The 20,253-nt window shown below is 45.8% G+C and overlaps 1 protein-coding gene across 1 annotated transcript in view; it reads left to right on the forward strand.

The window, feature by feature from the left end:
• Positions 1–1,351: 1,351 nt before the first annotated feature.
• Dock2 (dedicator of cytokinesis 2) overlaps positions 1,352–20,253 on the forward strand; it is a 406,844-nt gene continuing 387,942 nt past the window's right edge. The window contains exon 1 of the mRNA XM_041676225.1: positions 1,352–1,419. Coding sequence (XP_041532159.1) covers positions 1,377–1,419 — 43 coding nt within the window. The 5' untranslated portion in view covers positions 1,352–1,376. The remainder of the gene's footprint in view (positions 1,420–20,253) is intronic.

Consider the following 20,253-nt stretch of genomic DNA (forward strand, 5'->3'; position numbering starts at 1 on the left):
AGGAAACTGAAAAGTCAATACATTAAAATGAAAGGAAATTGGTATTTTTTTAAATATGAAAAGACATCTCAAGAGTTTTATTTATTAATCTTGTATTCAGTCTATAGAAAATAAGTTGAACGCCTTTAATCCCAGTACTCGGGAGGCAGAGGCAGAAGGGTCTCTGTGAGTTCGAGACCAGCCTGGTCTACAGAGCTAGTTCCAGGACAGGCTCCAAAGCCACAGAGAAACCCTGTCTCAAAAAAACCAAAAAAAAAAAAAAAAAAAAAAATAAACAAAAAAAAAAGAAAAGAAGTTGAAATAACTTTACAATACTATAGGTGTATTTGTGATACTGTTTTTTTTTTAGCTTCTATTACTCTTAGTTTAAAAGATTAGATAGTATTCAGTATCAAAATCAGTTTCTTGGAATATTAGATGAGTGTTACTATCTCTTCTGCTTATTCCCATTTAGCCATAAAAAAATACCAATTTCCATCAGGGCCTTACCTATCTGATGGAAATTGGTATTTTTGTGATAGCTATCTGTCAGAGGCGATATTGCCTAGTCTTTCCAAATGTCTTTGGAGTACGACAGAAAAGGGGTTATGGGAAATGATAATGAAAGAAAATCCAAGCAGATTTAGATCACTGTTACCGGATTCCTGAGAGAGATTTTCCTTTTCAGATAGAGTCTATTCCAGGAGCAAAATTCAGATTTTGTTGGGGAATGTCTGTCTGAGCCACCATCCCTATGTCTTTCCCGGTTTGCTCTTGCTGGTGACAGGGGTGCTCTTGACCTCCCGGCACCGTGAGCCCGTGGTGTGCTGCTTAAGTACTGTCAGAGGGCAATCTCCTGAGCTTTTGTCAGATTCTCCCCTGAATCCATGGTGCAGAAAGGATGCTAACTAAAGTGACTTCTCCATCTCTAGTGTGTCACCCGCTGTGACACGGTCTTCTCCAGTCCTCACAAAAAGCATGAGGGGTACCCACTCATGGCCCGTCCTCCAGATGAAAAGCCGAATCACGGAGAAATGAAGATCAGCCCACCCAGCGCATGCTTAGTCATTAATGGGGTTGAGCAGTCAGGAGAACCCTGCTCTTGTTGTCTGGATTGGCTTTAAGCACCTGTCAGGCTTGTAGTCACTTACCTGGGGAAGAGACAGATTGAGGGTGGGCTCCAAGTTTTGTGGTCAGCCTTCTAGACCTTAGCAAATTTGTGTGTCCCCGCTGGAGAAGAAGGGGGAGGAGGCAGTGAGAACCCAGAGGAGGGGAAGGCGGACCTTGAGAGAGAGAGTTTAAAAAGAGGAAGGAAGTGGGGCCCTGTAAGGAGCCTAGCCACCCCCAGCCAGCTTCTTCACTAGAGAACAGAAGGTTCTCAAGGCTCCGGTCTAGCCATGGCCCCTTGGCGCAAAACTGACAAGGAGCGGCACGGTGTGGGTAGGTGTGGGCACCGGGTCTGCAGTGCAGAGGAGGGCAGGTGGCTGGAGGGCCTCTCTCTGGTCGATTTGATGGCTCGCTCCTGCAGCATGGGTGAGGGCAGGGCATGCTGTGCAAACTTAGGTCTGGGACTCAGAGCTTTTCTCCGGCTGCTGCAGCCATTAGACTGAAGGAGAAAACGGGGACGCGGAGACAGTGTATCCTCCCCCCCCCCCCCCCCCCAGCACTCCAGCATCCTCCAAATGAGGTGTCGTCATTATTTTGATATTCAGCCCCGTGTGCCAGGCTTTGCATTGCATAGAGCATGCTCCGTCTCTCTCCACCTGCCTATCTTGAAGCCACCACGGCTTCCTCCACCATCTCCAAAGCCACACCATCTGCTGGTTTGCTCTGCCCGTTTCTCTGAACCAGGTGACCCTGATCGGCTCCAATATCCCAGGCATCCGTTTTGGAGAGGAACTGAAGCCCGTGGGTCCTCCGCTAGCCCCCGGGAGCCTTTGAAAGAATGGTTCCTGTCAGATTATCTGAGATTCGCTGAGAAAAGAGCCTCATCAGCCATCTAAACTCCCAGAGGCCTCTGCTTCAAATTGGGCGCGGAAGTGGTGGCTGGGGGAAGGGAGGTGTCAGGTACTGTGACTCTAAGTGGCATTGGTGATGCAATCCTCGCAAACTCTAAGTGAGAATTTGGAAGTTATTTGGGGGATTTCCACACTGCTAGATTGCAGACATCACCCAAGAGAGGCCTGAGGCAACTTAGAAGTGGGAATGAGAGATGCAGGTGTGTGTGTGTGTGTGTGTGTGTGTGTGTGTGTGTGTGTGTGTGTGTTTTCCTGAGCTACTTTGTGGGTGCTCAGATCTATCCATCCAACACTTTGACACTTTGAAGCACTTTAAGATGAAAGGTTTCTACCAGAGAACAGACAAATCATATCCGCAAGAGGTCTCAGGTTCTCCATCTCTAATGGGAAGTTTGAACTAGACTCAATAAGGGCCACTTTAAAACTCCAAAGCTTCTCCAACTCCGCCCTTCTCAGCAGGAGGTACCCTGCTAGCAATCTAAATGTGAACAGAGGAGGGGCAATAAAATGTGCAGGAGGTGTAGGAGGATGAACCCTTGTGCCCCAGGGGATGAAAGCTGACCTGGAGTAGTAGATCCAGAAAGGAAGGGCTCTTAGCATCTGCTGTGTGAAAAGGCAATGGTTCGGTGCAAGGTGAATGGAAGCCACATCTAAATTAGATTCCTGTTTTCTCACTCTACATCCAGGTAGAAACACTTTCCTATTTCATAGCATCCCATTGTGAAGGACACTAGAGACAAGGGCATGCAGGCTTGGAGGGAGACAAAAAGCTAGAAATGCACGAGGAGTTAGGACAGCTCCGCCACCCCTGGTTCTTTTCTACTTGGTACATTGTTCAGAGTGGGTGTCGCTAGCTCTCCTTCCTGTGGCCTCATTGAAAGGGGTGCTGATTCTCCTGCTGCAGCCCCTTCATCACCAGAACCAGGACCTTTCTTAGCCACCTTGAGGTCTAGTGGGCATAGGCGATCACCAGGCAATCTCTGGTTCCTGCTGCAGCCTTGACACAGGCCTGCAGTTTGGGTTGTGATGTCAGACCTGAGTTCAAATCTGCACTTGTTTCTTCATCTATAATGAGGTGAAGATGATCATGATGATGATGGTGGTGGTGCATGCAGATTTGATAGGATTGTTTTGGAGACTACCTGGAGTGGTAATTGTAAAGCGCGTGCTAATACTTCTGGCCAAGATCAGGGGACTTATCGTAAAATGAGCAGCTGCAGAATCAAGAGAGACAAAGAATGATGGTCCCATCACTGACTTCAGAACAGTTGCTCCTAGTAAGATGGTAATGGTTTAAGTGTGTGAGGCCCATTCTCATCTTTGACTTTGGAACATCTGCGTGAGAGAGTGTATTATTAGTTCCACTTTACAGGTGAAGACCCCTATTTCATGTAACTTGATGATAATGAGGCTGACTGTTAAATTCCACTACCTCCAGACCTTCTTAGGCTTTAAGTACTATAGGCGTAAGAATGAGTTAGGGCCTCACACTTAGGGGCTTCATTTTAATTTATTTGGCTCTTCACAGTGCTTGCTGCAGATATAGCTCTTTTCCAAGATAAAATAGACCAGGACTTTAGCTTTTAAGTTTTAAGGAGACACAGTTAAGTCCATAACAGATCATGTGTGATCTCTGTCATGGCAGCCAGAGACTCAAGTGAGTATCTGAAGTAGGCCCCTTAGGCAAATTTGTATGGCATTTCACTTACGCTCATAGGGAGGGGAAGAAAATCTCCTTTCTCTCCCTTTCTTGGCTAGTGCCCTGTAAATTACATAAAGGACAGATTAAGAAGAAAAAAAATGAGCAGAAGGTGATTAGCATCCACATCATACTAATGCAGGGAGCGCCCAGGAAAGAGCAGCTCAGGGTTGCTTTGAAATTGCCCTAATGTGGCAGCTCAACAAGGGGAAAGTAGAGTCTCAGAGAAGGGCCTGAATGAAAGGAAGGGGTGTGGGCTTCCAATGGATAGGGGCTCACTCTGTGAAGCCCATCTTGGAGCTAACCTTCTATGGTTGCCATAGCCACAAAAGGCCACTGTGGGCGAGCATTTATGTCTGACGTGTTTTCAGAACTGCCTGGTTCTTATCAGATAAAGGATGGTCCTCCAAAGCTTCTCTTTGCAGCTCTCGAGTCTCACTTTCTTCCAGCTTAAAATAATCAAACTAAAGTGGCCTAGTTGGGGGTGGCATCTTTTGATTCCATAAAGGTGAGATGTTTGCTCTTACCGCTTGTCTCCAGATTGGGGTTTTGAACCCCCTGAGGGGCGAGGAGTGATCTTCCCTGAGCTTCCTTTGCAGATGCTGGCGATGGCTGGCATTTCGGGTATTACTTGGCTTGCCAGTCCATCGCCTCCATCTTCACCTGGTATTCCCCTTTGTCAGTATATCCCCATCTCTTCCTTTTAAAGGAGAACACTGAATCCTGTTAGGTTCGGGGAAGCCCTAATGACCTATTTTAACTTGATTATTTCTGGAAAGACCATTTAGTGACATGAATTCACATTCTAGGGTACTGGGGATTAGGACACTAAGGTCACTCTGTTTTAAAGGGCAGGGACAAGATTCAAATCATATCAGGCTCTGCAGAGCAGAGAAGGGATTCTATCTTATATCCCAGTGGGAAAGATATGGAAGGGTTCTTGTCTACTTCCTAGTTCAGGGGTGTGGAGACCCTTGTAGTCCAGAATTGATGTGGGATTCCTCTCTGTATGCTGAGAATGACATTGGTTAATAAAGAAGCTGCTTTGGGCTTGTGATAGGGTAGAGCAGAGCAAGGCTGGGGAGGGGGGACTAAACTGAATGCTGGGAGAAAGAAGGTGGAGTGAGAGAGAAGCCATGGAGCCACCAGAGGAGAGAGATGCGAGCTATCAGCCAAAACCTTGCCAGTAGGCCGCGAGCCTCATGATAAACTATTAAATAATGGAAATGGGTTAATTCTAGATGTAAAAGCTAGCTAGCAATATGCTTAAGTGATTGGCCATAAGGTAATTTAAATAATATAGTTTCTATGGGGTTATTTCGGGAGTCTGGGTGGCCAGGAAATGAACAAGCAGCCTCATTTGACATAGAACCTTGGTCAGGGCTGTTTTGTTTTTTTTTTTCTTTTTCTTTTTTTGTCTGTACCATGGGTTGTTATAATGAAGGACAATATTCATCCCAATAGGTCATTTTAGATATGTGTGGCGTGCGAGCAAGTGAGACATTTTACGGCTCAAGAAAATCACCTAGAAATTCAGGAAGTATGAGCAGTCAGGCCTCCCAAAGGTCATGAACTGGAGAAGCCCTAAAAACATATGCCTCCTCTCCCGACTTCCCAGCCTCTCTAAATACCTCATCTCTGTTCTCCAGGTTATCCTTGTCACCCCCTCTGATTCCATCACTCTCTCTTAACACCCCTGCCTGCAATCTGTATGAATTTGTGTTTCATGCAGCCACTGAATCTTCTGTGTCCCCAGAGGGAAGATCCAGAATGGTGGCCTGTTTCATCTTTTCAAAATGACAACCTGTAAAGCAGGCCATGGTTTTGAGAGGGAGCAAGGGTGTTGGTTTGTGGGTGGATTGGAGAGGAAAGGGAAAACAATGTAATTATAGTTTCTTTTAAAAATATTTTTAAAAAAACAAAAACAAATCTTATACTATCACAAGAAATGGTTGTTATCTTGAATATCATACTTAGGAACTCAAAAAATTTATTTTGAAGTCTACATTACAGAAACAAAACCCCTTTTATAAAATAAACCGAAACAGCAAAATAATGTAATTGCTTCTTAATAAATATTTAGATTTCGAGTTTAAATCGGCCACCCAAGTCACTGTCAACCCAAGGACAGACTCGACTCCCCTCAGGGTGCTGTCCCTGCCTGGTTCAATTTGTTATGACTCTAGTTAAGTCATATGACTAGATGCTACTATTCTAGTTACTGTGTTACATATGGACTAGTTACATATGTTACTCTTCTAGCTAGAGGTATTTAGAGGGGAGAATGCTGTCTGCATTGGAGGCAAGCATGTAACCTGCTTCACTAACAGCTAGAGCCAACTCACCTTCAGAGGACCCAGTTCTACCGCTCTCGTTGTCAAGGCAACAGGAAACTCTTATTTACCCTCTTGCTCACTCACTCGTTCCTTCTTCACTTATTTCCTGTATATCTGTTTGATATTTCCCAGGTCCCAGGCATCATGTTAGTCACCAAGGCTATTAGAATTAGCCCTAAATGGTCCCTGCCCTTTAGGAACTTACAGTCTGGTAACAAAGACAAAGGAAGTTTGTGGGTCAATCAGCAAGCGTACAGTTAGAAATTGTGTTGTGCCCTGTTGAGATAAATGAATACTTGTCCATAGATGAATATATTGTGGAGAAGAGTTTTAGCATGGATCATCTGAGCAGATCTCCGAACACTAGGAATAGAATTCTAGGAGATGCTTGGGGGCATCTTGGGAAAAGAGGTTAACCCCTATCTTAGAACTGGTCTCCAAATATTCATCTGATGCAAGAGAAACACACAGATTGAAAATGCAGTTCTTTTCCAATGCTTTGGTGGCTGGCCTCCTCCTTTGCAAAATTCCAGCCACTCGAGGTCATTTAGACACACCCTTTCGGTTGGCTGATTTGGTCCATGTAAGGAGATTGCCCTACTACTTGGATATGCAGGAGCCTCATGAGTCAATATCCAGCTTGGCTCCAACCACCGAGTCTAGGTTTGAAGGAGCATTGGTGAAGGGTGCATTTTCCAAACTCAGCTTTCTTTTGAGTTCAACATCCTCATGGTTTTGCTGTATTTTGAGACAGGAAGTGTAGTGCCGCAATGTCCTACTCATTTCTGGATGTCTGGGTTTGCTGCTGCTTTTAAAGCTTACAGTCCTTTAATCATCAATCACACATAGGCACCGTGGTCTGCATTTTGCAGCACATACTGAGCAAATGGGGATGACGTTGTTTTTGTTGCCACCCAACTCTAGCAGGATCTGTGCAGAGACGCCCCAAATGTTCCCTCTAATAGGGACTTGCTCCTGCCCCCCTTCTTGTCATTGGTGTGAATTGAGCAGCAGTCAGGCTGAGTCAGTGAGCTGCTGAAGACATATTGTATTTTGTTCTCAGAGAACATCCTTTGTCTCCCTGCCCCAGCAAGGACGCTGCAGGCTCCTGCACTGGCTTCAGTGACAGAAACGAGGCCTGGAAGAGTGGGATGCGACTGTCACAAGGATGGATACTGTTGTAGATTTCTCTCCAGCAATTGATCAGAGAATTCAGAGTTCTGATAACACATGGTCCTTAGGCCAAGGGCTACTATGGCAGAAAGAGACGGGGTTCTTGTTGCATTACAGCATGGCAGAGGGTGACACGTGGTGGGGCAGACCCTGAGACACCCTGACAGGCAGGATCAGTTACTGCAGGGTGACAACACCGGTTCCAGCTAAGTGTTGAGGTTTTTCCTGGTGTCTGTTACTTTTCTGTTGCTCTGAAGAGAGACTGTGACCAAGGTGACTTATAAAATAACGAATTCAATTTGGGGCTCATGGTTCCAGAGGGTTAGACTTTGTGAATGTGGCAGCAGGCATGCTGTCATGGCGCTGGAGCAGGAGCTAAGAGCTTACACAGAGAGAAAGCTTTCTGAGATTGGTGTGCGCTTTTGAAATCTCAAAGTCCACCCCCAGTGATATGTCCCTTCCAACAGGGCCTTACTTCCTAAACCTTCCCAAATAGTTCTACCAGCTGGGTACCAAGCATTAAAACATATGAGCCCCTGGGGTCCGTTTTCATTCAAACCAGCACATCCAGCAAGTGAGATTTGTGTGTGTGTGTGTGTGTGTGTGTGTGTGTGTGTGTGTGTGTGCTGACTTCACTGGCTGCAGCGGTAAGGGAACTTCCTAAGGGAAGAATATTCTGGTTGGAAAGCAAATGTAATGCAAATAATGTCTCAAGGAGGAAGTCGCTTTGATGTGTAGGAGGCCAGGGTGACCGGATCAGAGGTGGAAGTGTAAGGACAGATTCTGTGGGAGGTGGTCGTAGGGAGTGATGACTTGTGGGTATCACGGGGATTTTATAGCTGATGGTCAGGTGGGGTGAGGTATTTTGGGGGTTGGAGCAGAAGAGAAAAATGCCACATCTTACACTTGGGCTGACAGTGGTCATGGAATGTGACAAGAAGGGAGTTAAGTGTCATAGCGGAGAGGTTGCTCAAACAGCTGCTGCAGGGACCTAGATATGTGGTGGCAGTGGCTATAGGTGTGTTGACATGGGCCTCGCCCCTGGACATATGTAGTGTAGGTGGAGCAAGGGGGTTTTCCTCATGGGTTAGACATGGGTACGAGAGACAAAGAGAAGTCCAGGATGGTCCTAAGGCTTCCAGCATAGACAACTGGAAGTGCCAGAACAGCGTGTGGGGTTTCTCTACTCATTCTGGATCTACGTTGTCACCAGCCTCCTTATAGATAGCAACTTGCCTCACGCGTTCACAGCCTGGTGGGTAAAGAAGGGCATGTGTGACTGTGTCTGAACCTCACCGGTACCCAGGAGGAGGAGGATGTGTTTTACCTTCACAGGTGAGGAAAATGAGGTGGAGAAAGGTTGCCAGCTCATTTTAGATTCTTTTGAAATCACACCTCAGCCTTTCACCTGCGCTGTGGTCCACTTTCTATCGCCATTACAGAACACCACAGACTGGGTAATTATTTAAGAATAGATGTTGATTTAGTTTGTGTATTTGGAGGCTGGGAAGTTTGATAACGTACATGGTCAGCTTCTCAGTATCTACTGAGGGTTCTTGCTGCTTATTAATGTGGTGGAGGGTAAGCATCTGGACTAACTCAATTCTTCCTTCTTTTGTGTAACTCAGGCCATCTTGGGCTTTACCCTTACCATGTCATCTAATCCTAAAACAAGAATTTGGGGTTTACAGTGCCAACCCATGGGCATTTGGGGGCCACATTGTCTATGAATTAGGGAAATATACATTGCCTTTCCAGTAGATCCACTCAGAGGGCAGCCGCTCCTTTGGGGATTCATTCTGAGTCCATCCAGCCCAGGAAAATGGGAGGGCAAGAATCTAATTGTTTAACCGTGGGTTTCCTTGAGAACTCAGCAGAAGCTGCTGGTCCCTCTTTCCAGAGAGCATGTAGGTGTGTAGTCTGTTATAATTCATCCACTCCCATTACTGGAAGCTCGTTAAAGTTCCCGAGAAAGCATAGTCAGTACCCACTCTATAAGGTGCCCCAGTGGATACAGTCAAGGTTCTATTCAGATCAGTTCAGTTCTATGAGTCCCTGTTGGGAATGAATAGTGGATACAGCATTCCCTGCCGTTGGGGACGACAGTTCAGTAGCAGATCTCTGCACGAGGCAGCAAATAGTGTCCCAGTCACTCTCAATCTCCCGTTTCTCAGGTTGGGGCAAGTGGACCCCTTGCTTTGCATTACCGTGACTCCTATTACGGCGCCCATCACATCCTGTTGCAGTCTTTCATTGAGTTGTTTGGGACCTTTCATAGAATATGAGCTCCAACAAGGCAAGACTGACTCTCTCTCTGGTGTAGCTGTGTAAGACGCTTCTTTAGGTGTCAATTGGATGGATGTGTGGGAGGATGAGTAGATGGATGGGTATATAGATGGACAGGTAAATGGATGGATGGGTAAATGAATGCATAGATGAGGTTGGGACCAGGGAGGTAGAATTCGAAGTTTTCCCATTTCTGGGTCTTATAATGTTCAGGTGGATGGTTACCCATCTTCCCTCCATCTTCTCACCCCATCCCTTTCCTTGCAAGAGGCTATGTCCTTCTAGAGCACTGCAGCTCTTGAACTCCTTTTTGATGCTGAGCCCTTGCGATTGGCCACTGGACCAAGCCCGCTTGTTTACACCCTGGAGTTCCATCAAGATGGCCCTGCAGTGTCGCTACACATCACGCTGTCTTCCCCACCTCCCTGTCCTTCACACCCCTCCTCCCACTCTTCTTCTGCCCTTTGCCCATGCTCTGTTCCTCCCCAGAGCTCTAGTCTCACTTCCCTCATAGAGCCCTTTGCCCTCTGAGAGCCCACAGCTACTGTGCCTGGAAGCTTGGCACTACAGGGTTCAGGCAGCTCCTTGTTTCTTGCCTGTGTAATCTCTACTAGATTTCAGAGGGTCTGGGAGAACCAGAGCTATTTACTTCTCTGACCTGCAGGATTTCCCAAATTGACGGAGACTTTGGATTTCTGCAGAGAGGGCCGATGTGGTTGATTTTGTTACAATCCCTCTTTCTAATACTATAGTTATACGTGAGTGTAAGATCAGGTGTGTGCGTGCGTATCCACGCCTGTGCCATGGAAAGTCCACATCATATGCCAAGCAGGATTTACCCTTCCTTGCTCCAGTTGATACTGTGAGTCACACAGCGGGCTCTTCCATTATACAGCAGTGGATCAGTCTGTCTTCTGTTGCTGTAATAAAATACCCAAGGCAGAATACTTACAAACAAGGGAGGTTTGTTTAGGTCACAGTTTTAATAGCTGAAAACCCGAGACTGCTCATGGGCTTTGTCTATGCAGCAGCAGATGACGACTTCAGGGCCCCCTAGCCTCAGTGGTCAGAGTGGAAACAAGCAGCGAGAAGCCAGATGCTGGGAAGGGACCAGGTGGTTCTTTTCTTTTTAAATTTTATTTAACTTTATTTGATGTACATTGGTGTGAAGGTTCCTGATCCCCTGGAACTGTAGTTACAGATGGCTGTGAGCCACCATGTGGGTGCTGGTAATTGAACCCGGACCCTCAGGAAGAGCAGACAATACTCTTAACCACTGAGCCATCTCGCCATCCCCACGGGTGGTTTTTTAATAACAACTTTCTCTGGGGATCAAATAAGTCCCACTTATTTTCAGTGCCTCAATGACCTAACCTTCTTCCACCAGGCTCTGCCTCTTGAAGGTTCTACTATTTCCTAGTGTTGTGTCACTGAGGCCCCACCTCCTGGGTGTGAGCATCTTGGTACACTCTCAGTCTATGTGTAAACCATAGAGGATGGTTAAGCAGTGTCTCTAGACTCTACCTATTAGAAAGTACATTTATCCTTCTACATGGTACTGAATTAGGGCAAAAATAAATACCACCGAAGGGAAAAACAGCCCCCAGCGGACCCAACTTGATTTCTATTGGCTGGGTGGGATCACCAAAGACTACACAATGATGTGCAGCCCCAAGGGCTGTTGTCACAATCCAGGGAGGGCCCTGGAACTCCTGGAGTAAGGTGACAGGCCCATCTTTGTAAGAGGTGGGGTATGCAGTGGTGGAGACCAAATCTCTGAGGCCAGCCTGCTTGCGGAGAAATCCTGGGTTGGCTCCATCTTCACTGAGTCACATTGTGCTTAATCTTGCACTGCCTCAGTTTCCTGGTCTGTAAATTAGAGATAACAATTATGCCCACCAACAGTAGCATAGCAAAGATTTAGTGAAAGTGAGCTGCCCTGGTGTTTCTTTGAGGTCTCCTGGCTGGTGAAGGAACTTCTCCCCTCCCCCTTCTCATTCTGATGATCTGTCTTGTCCCTCCACCACCTCTCCTTTCTCTTCTCTCCTGCCTCTTCCTCCTCTTCTTCCCCTCTTCCCCATCTGTCACCCAGGCTGGGGACCATCTCAAGTCATTTGCTGCCTTGCATCTGGGGTTGGAGCTCTGCTGCTCCCTGCAGCTGCCTTCTCTGGTGCCACATCAGGGCGTAGCTCTGGTGTTGTGCCTGCCCACAGCTTTCAGGACATGGCTCAGGTGTGTCACTGAATGCATTGCACTGGACCCTTGAAATATGCTCATCAGTTCTGTTCCATCAGAGAAGCCCAGATCCGCCTCTAGAAGTGAGCTCCAGCCTATTGCATTCTCTCTCTTTCCCTTACTGGGGTTGTTCCTCTTGTCTAAACTCTATTAACACTTGGTGTTGGCTACAGATTTTGCTTTCAACCATATCAGCAAATGTCAGGGCCCCAAATGAGGTGCAGACCAATCCTGAGGGGTCACAGGGCACTTGAGAGCAGCAATGCTGGGTTAACATCTTCTGAAACAATCTCAAGACCTTCAAGGGAAGACTTCTCTGTCCTTTATCTTCATCCACATCCCGTCCTTCAACAGGGATTCATGCAGAGCCCAGTAAATATTAATGCACCTGTACTGTGTCATTCTTGGCTTGGGAATTCAGCATCCCTGAGCTGGGGGAAGATAGGATATGGACAAGTCTTGTGTGTATGAAATGAGACATGATGTCAAGAATGGGCTGGTCAGAGAAGGAAGGACTTTGGATTCTTCTGAGTTCAAACCTACCTGCCATGGCAGCAACTCTCAAGTTATGGGGCGTGATCCCCTTGGGGGTCACATATCAGATGTCCTGCATATCAGATGTTTACATTTATGATTTATAACAGAGGCAAAATTACAAGCAGCAGCAATAAAATAATTTTACAGTCACCACAACATGAGGAGGTGTGTTCAAGGTAGCAGCGTTAGGAAGGTTGCAAAGCAGTTTTCTACAGCTTTCTAGTGGTGTGACTGCAGACAAGTCCTGTCCTTCCCTACTCTCCCTTCTCCCTTCCATCTCTTCTCCCCTCCCATTTGGCTGAAGCCTTACACACCACTCGCTAAGCTGGTGCTCTGCCATTGAATCACAACCCAGTCTGCTTCTTGAGCCTCTTAGTTTCTTGTGTTAGATGGATGACAATACTTTGGATGATCAAGCAAACTGATGAAAAGGAAAAGCGTTTGCTTGTCTTCTCTCTCACTGCAGCTTCCGCTCTCAGAACAGCAGTTAGCATCCAGAAGACACTGCTGAGATTGTCCCTTAAGGAAATCTCAGTGTCTGTGCCTGGCCTATAACAAGTACTCAGTAAATGTCAATCAACCACTTTCTTGGCAAACTATAAGCTGTGGTTAGAATATAGACATCTGGATTGTCTGTCTGTCTAGCTCTCTTTCTGGTAGGTACCCTTCTTCCTGTGCCTCAGTTTCCTCACCTATAAACAAGGGGAAATATACTGCTTTCCTAAGATACATTACATAGAGACAGGACACTTATTGTACTGTGAGTCACAGGGATATCAGAATGACATTCAATTTTACCTCATTTCTCTAGATTTATTTTTAAATTGTGTACATGAGTGTTTTGTCTGCATGTCTGTTCACCACCTGCATTTCTGGTGGGAGGAGGCCAGAAGAGGGCATCAGACCCTGTGGAATTGGAGTTGCAGATGATTGTGAGCCACTGTGAGGGTGCTGAGAATTCAACCTAGGACCTTGGGAACAGCAATCAATGCTCTTCACCACTGAGCCATCTCTTCTGCACCCATATTTGAATTCTTTATGGGCAGAATGCTATTATATCTTCAGGAAGAACTGGTGCAGAACCAGCAGGTTCTGTTCCCTAGGCTGACAGGTATCCCTTCAAAGCCTCATATTCACGGTTCTGAGGATTAGCAGTCTGTAGTTTCCATGTGAGTCCCCGTTAGAGTTGGTGGCCTCAGGTGACCCCAGTCCTTGGGAACACCCCTTTGACCCTTGGCTGTGAGAACAACATCTGCATGGGCTCCCACTGACTTTTTGTTGCTGGGGTTCCTGGGTGCAACACTTGATGTAGGAGAAACTCAAGTCTTCTGTGCGGAGTCAGACACCCATGATGGGGGACAGGACCACCTGTGATAAGGACGCTAGACTGGGACCTGTAAGTTGGCTGGGGACCAAGGCTATGGGTAAATTCCCCCAGTTGTCTAGATCAGTGACTCTTCTTCTGAAGTGTCCCTTGTCAGTCTCATGTTTGTATGATCGTTCATTGTGTGGGTATGTGATTGTATGTGGGGGCCAGAGGACATCATACGGGAGTTACTTTGACTGTGTGAGTCTTGAGGACAGAGCTCAGATTGTCAAGCTTGGCGTTAGGGGTCTCTACCCACCAAGCCACCCTACCAGCTCCCGTTCTAGATGATTTTCTGCCTCTTCCATTGCACACTTAACACAGTAACTGTGCCTCTCTGAGTAGGGACAAGTAGACAGACCTTCCCTCAGCCTGGTCAGAGACAACAGAGATAAGCAATCGCACTCAGCAAAGGGTGGTGTTCTGCCCTGAGGTTTCCTGTTAGTCATTTAGAAAATTGAACAGAAGTGGGTACTGGTAAGCAGAGTCACTTCCTTTGTCTGTTTTCCCCTACCAGACGAAGCTTTGAGAATAGAGGTCCTCAGGCTAAGGGAGAATGGGCTTACGTGTGGCATCATTACTTTCATATTTATAGCCAGCAAGTCCTTGGGGCAGATAAGTATGTCTCATTAGAGACCCAGTTTGAAAATGTCGCCGAGTCGTCTGAAGCGGAGAGCTTTGAACTCTCTGGGCTGAAGTGAGCAGAGAGTGTGAGGGAAAGGACTCTGGATGAAGGCTGCAGGACGCTGAGCAAAGCTCAGTATGCCCCGCCCTCCAAGTGTCTGTATTTGCTGCCTGATTTGCTGCCTAGGCAAACCCCCATCTGGGTGGTTTCCTTCAGTGGAAACCGCAGTCCCAGTCAATCCTGCAGCCCTGTCAGCTCCAAGGCCTGCCTCTGGGTTGGAGGAGCAGAGAGTCAGAGCAGAGCCTGTTTAGCAAGGACACTAGCACACTGGCGTGTGTCCAAGGGCCAGCAGTCAGTGCTAGGAGAGGACTGTAAGCCGGGCCACAAGGGGAGGGTACGGAGTAATGCAACAACTTGGTTATGCAGAAGAGAAGCCTCTGGGTCCCGGGGCTCTCTCCAGACTAGCTTTTAGACAAAGGGTTAACTTCATTTAATGATGTTGACCCTCTGTGCCATTGACTGCCAACGGCTAGAAAGTGGAGTTAAAGGTGACGTGAAGCTTGGGAGGAGTTATTGGTGCTCTGAATAGCTGGCTTTTGGGAGATCTTGTAACACTGCTTGGAAGAAACGTGACACACGTTGCTGGAGCTCTTAACTATGACTGGGTGTACAGTGCGGCCTTCTGTGGCTAACGGTGGGTGGGCCTTTCAGGAATCGTTTGACAGAAAATAAAATCAACATCATTGGGAACGAGGGTGAACACAAGGGATCTTGGCTAACCGGGTCTGCAAAGGAGGAAACAGGTGCTAGAAGGTATCTGTTTTAGATTGCAGGTGGTGTGCGGTTACATCATTTGCTAGTCCGGAGTGGTGATTGGCTGTCTTGGAAGGAAAGGGACCGGGCAGTGTCTAGATCTCTCGGTTATTTAGAGGAATCAGGAAGTCTCAGAATGGCTAGTAAGAGCTAGAGAATCCCAGCTGGCTTGCTCAGGTAGCCTGGGTCCAAGGATCAGCTGCAGCCGGCCTCCGACTAGAGCGAACATCTGGATTAGTGTCCTTCGGGGGAGGAGGGAACCGGAACTGCTGAGGTTCAGAAAGACGGAGTCTTCTGTTCAGGCAGGCTGTCTGGGTTACAGAAGGACAAAGCATGAGGCAGATGCACACTCAAGCAGGCAGACCCCAGACAGGTTTGGTGCCAGTTTCGCTGCTCTCTTGACCTTGTGTAGTACACACACTGAGAAGGCATGCTGCGGCCAGAGCCAGAAAAGGACAGAACTGACCACTCGAACTGGGGGCTGGGACCCCGCCTCATCCTTTCTAAGCTTCTTCACCTCTTGGGCCTCTTCATCGCCATCTCTGAGAATACTCCCATAGGGAGGTTAGGTGGTAGGGCACACCTTGCCCTGGTCGCCATTCAGTATCCTAGTGATCTTGTCATAGAGATACCGTTAGTGTACTCCTTGTAAGAAAATGAGACCCAGGGAGGTCACAAATGGCAGAGCTGGCATCTTTCTGAGTCACTCGGTTCTCTTTGCTGTGATTGGGAGGGGGTGCATATGTTATAGAGATGGGAGGGTGAAGAAGGAGAGAAGAGAGAAAGGAGTTAAGTTGGGAGCGGGTGTCTGGGATGCAGAATAATCTGAACAAAGTGGAACGTGCATAGGGTCAGGCAAGGCGCAATGTGCTCCCAGCTCCAGCACTGTGAGACTATGTGTAATAGATGTAACTATCACATCTCTACTCTTCATTCCAAGTATGGACATGATTCTTTCCCTACTTGGAAGCAGTGCCATGAGGATTCAAAGAGTAAATGTGTAGGAGGAGAGAGCGGAGCTTCGAACAGTGTCTGGTACAAGGGAAATGTCTGTTGAACACCGGTTCTTGTCAGGGGCAATTTGAGTGCACACTCCCTTCCAGGTAAGCGAGGCCTGGTTTTGTACAGTCTCTCTCTAGGATCCCTAAACCTGTGTAAAGTGTAATTTATTTGCTTGGTTCTCCACATGCCTTTCCGGGTAGTCAGAGCTGGCACAATGATGCCAGGTAGCTAGAGCTGACACAATGATGCCTACTTTAGGACAGAGAGAGAAAGTCTGGCCTGCAGCTGGGAGGTGCCTGTGGAAGCCAGGCTGCCTGATTCCCCTGCTAGGTTACTGATGACCGGGCGTCACTGAAGGCATGCTCCACACATGGCCCCCACCTCTCTAGTCCCTGGCTCCCCGAGGCTCAACATTCTTCTCTGCCCTCCTGCTCACTAATACACACTTGTCCCTCCCAGCCGTACCTCAGCACACTCAGGTGCTTGGCACGCAGTTGTTTCTTGGTAATTTTGACCAAACACACAGATCCTCAGCTTGCCTCTTTGAATCTTTCTAATTTGCCCAGTTGTGTGGTGCTGACCGCAGCTGTATCTCCAGCCTAGCTGTAGAAGATTTTCATTTCTCCAAAATGAGTCTACTATCTACTGAGCAGTCACCCCTCGTTCTGCTCCAGTGACCACTTAGCTGCTTGCCAGCTCTGTTTTTCTGTTTCTGATCTTCCATATAAATGGAATGGAGTAATTGTGGTTTTGGGGGTCTGGCTTCTTTTACTTCGCATGATATTCTTCTAGAACCATCTGTACTGTAGCATGTACTTGAGTTTATACTTTTATCTGGTCGAATATTATTCCATTGTGTGCATAGACCGCATTTTGTTTATATGGCTACTGAGAGATATCTGGGTTGTTTTGATCTTCTAGCTTAATCTAATAGCATCCAGTGAAAATTCATGTGAAGGCTTTTGGTTTGAACTCTTGTTGACAATTTTTGGGTGTGAGCTGGAAATGGAATTGCTGGGTCTCATATTAATTCTCCTTGCCTCTGAAGATCAGACACACTGTCCCCTAATTGCTACACGTGCCTTGTTCCCATGCTAAGTTTTGGAGATTTCAATTTTTCTGCATCCCTTTCAAACACTAAAAGAACAATCATGGTCACACCTATGGGTGTGAAGGTGACATCCTATGGATCTGATTCGCAGTTCCCTAATGGCTTCAATGCTGAAGATCTTTTCATGTCCTCTTCGGTATTTGTGGGTCGCTAGTGAAATAGGTTTTTAATTCCTTTGTTCATTTGAAAATTGGTCTGTGTTGTCTTTTTGTTGCTACAATGTAAGAGTTCTTTATAAAGGTCGGGACAGTCTAGACTTTTTACTAAGATCTGATTCGCTGCTGTGAGTCTCTCTAATGACCACTGCCCATTGCAAAAAGCAGCTTCTGTGAAGCCTGTGAGCAGCACTATTTTATGATATTTTAGAGATACCTAAACATACTTTGATGGTGTGTCTACTTAGTAACAGTAGTAGGTTCCCTCTAGGGTCTGTAACCTCCCCACCAATGAGTTCCTTTGTTTGTTTGTTATGAGATCTGATTTGCAATTTGATTAGAGCATTTCTCCCTCCCTTTCTTAAAACCCTCCCGAACACTCCTCCCCACTCTTCTTCAAATCTATGGCCTCTCTTTTCATTGTTATTGCATGTATATATATGTTTATATATGTGTATATATTCCCATATATAACCCATTGAGTTCATATTATGTTATTTGTATATTCTTTAGGGCTGACCAATTGGTGTGCTCTTCCCAGGGGAGGGTCATCTCTCCTACTCCTGACTTTCCTTAGTTGTATGTAATTTTTTTTCGGGGGGGAATTGGGTTGAGGCCTTGTAGACTTTTCCTTTTCCACTCTGGCATGTTTGTCATAAAATATTGATAAGTTCTGCAAATGCCTTTTCTTCATTAATTAACATGATCATCTAAGTTTTTCTTTATGCTATTGATACAAATGTTTTCCTTTTATTGTTTTGGATATTGAACTATTCTTGCATTTCCAGGGAAATTCCTACTTGTCCATGGTATCTTTTTAATGTGTTGTTAGATTCCATTTGCTAATCTCTTATGGATACGTGTGTCTATATCTACAAGGGATACTTGTCTCTACTTGCAAATTCCTCCTATAATGCTTTGTGAAGTATTTCCTTCTTCCTTTTGTGGAAGAGTCTGACAATAGGTATTAGTTATTCCTAAATATTTTATAGACTTTATATTAAAGTGATCTGACACTGTGTTTTCTTTATTAGAATGTGTGTGCATGTGTGAATGTGTGCGCACACATGTATGTGTGTGTATTCTATGTACATGTTCATGTGGGTTTTTACACACATGTGTTTGGGTGTGTATGATGGCCAAAGGTCAATGCCAGAAGTCTTCTTCAGTTGCTCGTTACCTTACCTTTTTGGAGACAGGTTCTCTCTGAACCTGGAGCTCACTGACTGAGCTAGTGGCTGGCCAATGAACTCATTGATCTGTCTGTCTCTGCTTCCCCCAGGGCTGGGCTTGCAGATGCATGCTTCCACTCTTGTGCTTTTGTATGGATGCTAGACACCCAAACTCAGGTCCTCCTCCTTGCTCTTTGGCACTTTACCAATGTTGCTATCTCCATGGGCCTTTGGGGAGGTTTCTGATGACTGAATTTTGATTTTTCATGAGTCAGTGCTGGGAGTTTGTCTAGGGATACGTCCATTTCATCTGGGTTATCTCAGCTTTTGGTGTAAGAATGTTGAAAGCTTTCTCTTGTAAAGCTTCATTGTCGACTGAGCTTGCTGTAAGGGGCGGTGGGCGCTAGAGAACCATTGGCTTATAATTCCTTTCCTTTCTGAAATGTTGCCAAAATGTCCATCCTCACTTTTGCTCTGACTTTGGTAGCCTGAGGCCTCTGTTTCTTCTTAGTCTACCTACTTGTTTGTCACTTCCAAAGGGGCACATTCTGCTTTTGTTGCCTTCTTACTGCATCCTATTCTCTAGCCGACTTCTCATTGCCTAATTTGTATTATTTTCTTTTACCTTTGGGTTTAGTTTGTTTTTCCTTTTGTTAGTTGTTAAGTAGAAATAAAGATAATTAATTTGAAGTCGATGTTGTGCTTCAAGGCAGACATTTACAGCTATGAAATTTTCTAATCATGCTTTTTGCAGTTTTCATGGGTTTTGGTAGGTTGTGTTTTCCTTTTAATTGGTCTGAAAAGATTTCTTGTTAGCCTGTGCTTTTTGCACTTGTTTGTGATTTTCCAGTTTTGATTCTGATAGGGGTTTCTAGCTTTATTTCTCTGTGGGTGCTTTCTGACCACTATTTCTTCAATTTGTTTTATTCTGCCTGCTTTTCTCTCTCCTCTCCCTCTGGAGCTCCCATTAAGGGAATGCCAGTCATTTGGCCTTAACACATAGATCTCTGATGGGTTCACTTTTGTTTACCATTTTCTCTTAGTGCATCTGGGTCTGGTTTGATCTTAGCTGCCTTGTCTTCAAGATCACCGATTTTCTCTCTGACCCTGTTGACTCTGCTATTGAAGTTCTTGGATGATTTTTTTCATATTTGTTATTATTGTCTCTGTCCAGAGTTTCTGTTTGATTCTTTTGTATAATTATTTTGAGATAAGTTCTCACTATGAAACCACTCTGGCCTCCCTCAAACCTGTAATCCTCCTGCTTCACCCTCTAGTGCTGAGATTGTAGCTGCAAGCCACCATACCCAGCTCCATTTTTCTAGTTTCTATGCCACCAGTGATAGTCTTTAATTCAGAGTCATTGTTCTTGTTTCCTCTGCTTTGTGTCATATTGTTTTTCAGTTCTTTAAATATATATGAGAGTTGATTTAACCCTTCATCTCCCAAGTCCAGTATTGTTCTTTTACTTGCCCAATTTTCTTTAAATTTATTCTTTCCCATTATCTGGCTACACAGTCTTCCTTCTTAATATATCTCATAATTTTGAATTGAAAACTATATATTATTTTGAAATTTGAATATTAATTATGATGTAATACCCATGAAAGACACGCTTTCCTTGCCCAGAGCCTGCTGTCGTTGCTTGAGCTGGGTGGCAGTGTTCAGATGGTTTAGTCGCTTTTTTGGAAATATTTTTATGAAGACCATGCAATGTGCTGTGTGCAGACTGGAGACTATAGATGC

Source organism: Microtus oregoni, unplaced genomic scaffold (genome assembly GCF_018167655.1).
Source record: "Microtus oregoni isolate MIOR12 unplaced genomic scaffold, Mior012 000027F_ref0000203, whole genome shotgun sequence".
In the NCBI taxonomy this organism is placed as follows: Eukaryota; Metazoa; Chordata; class Mammalia; order Rodentia; family Cricetidae; genus Microtus; species Microtus oregoni.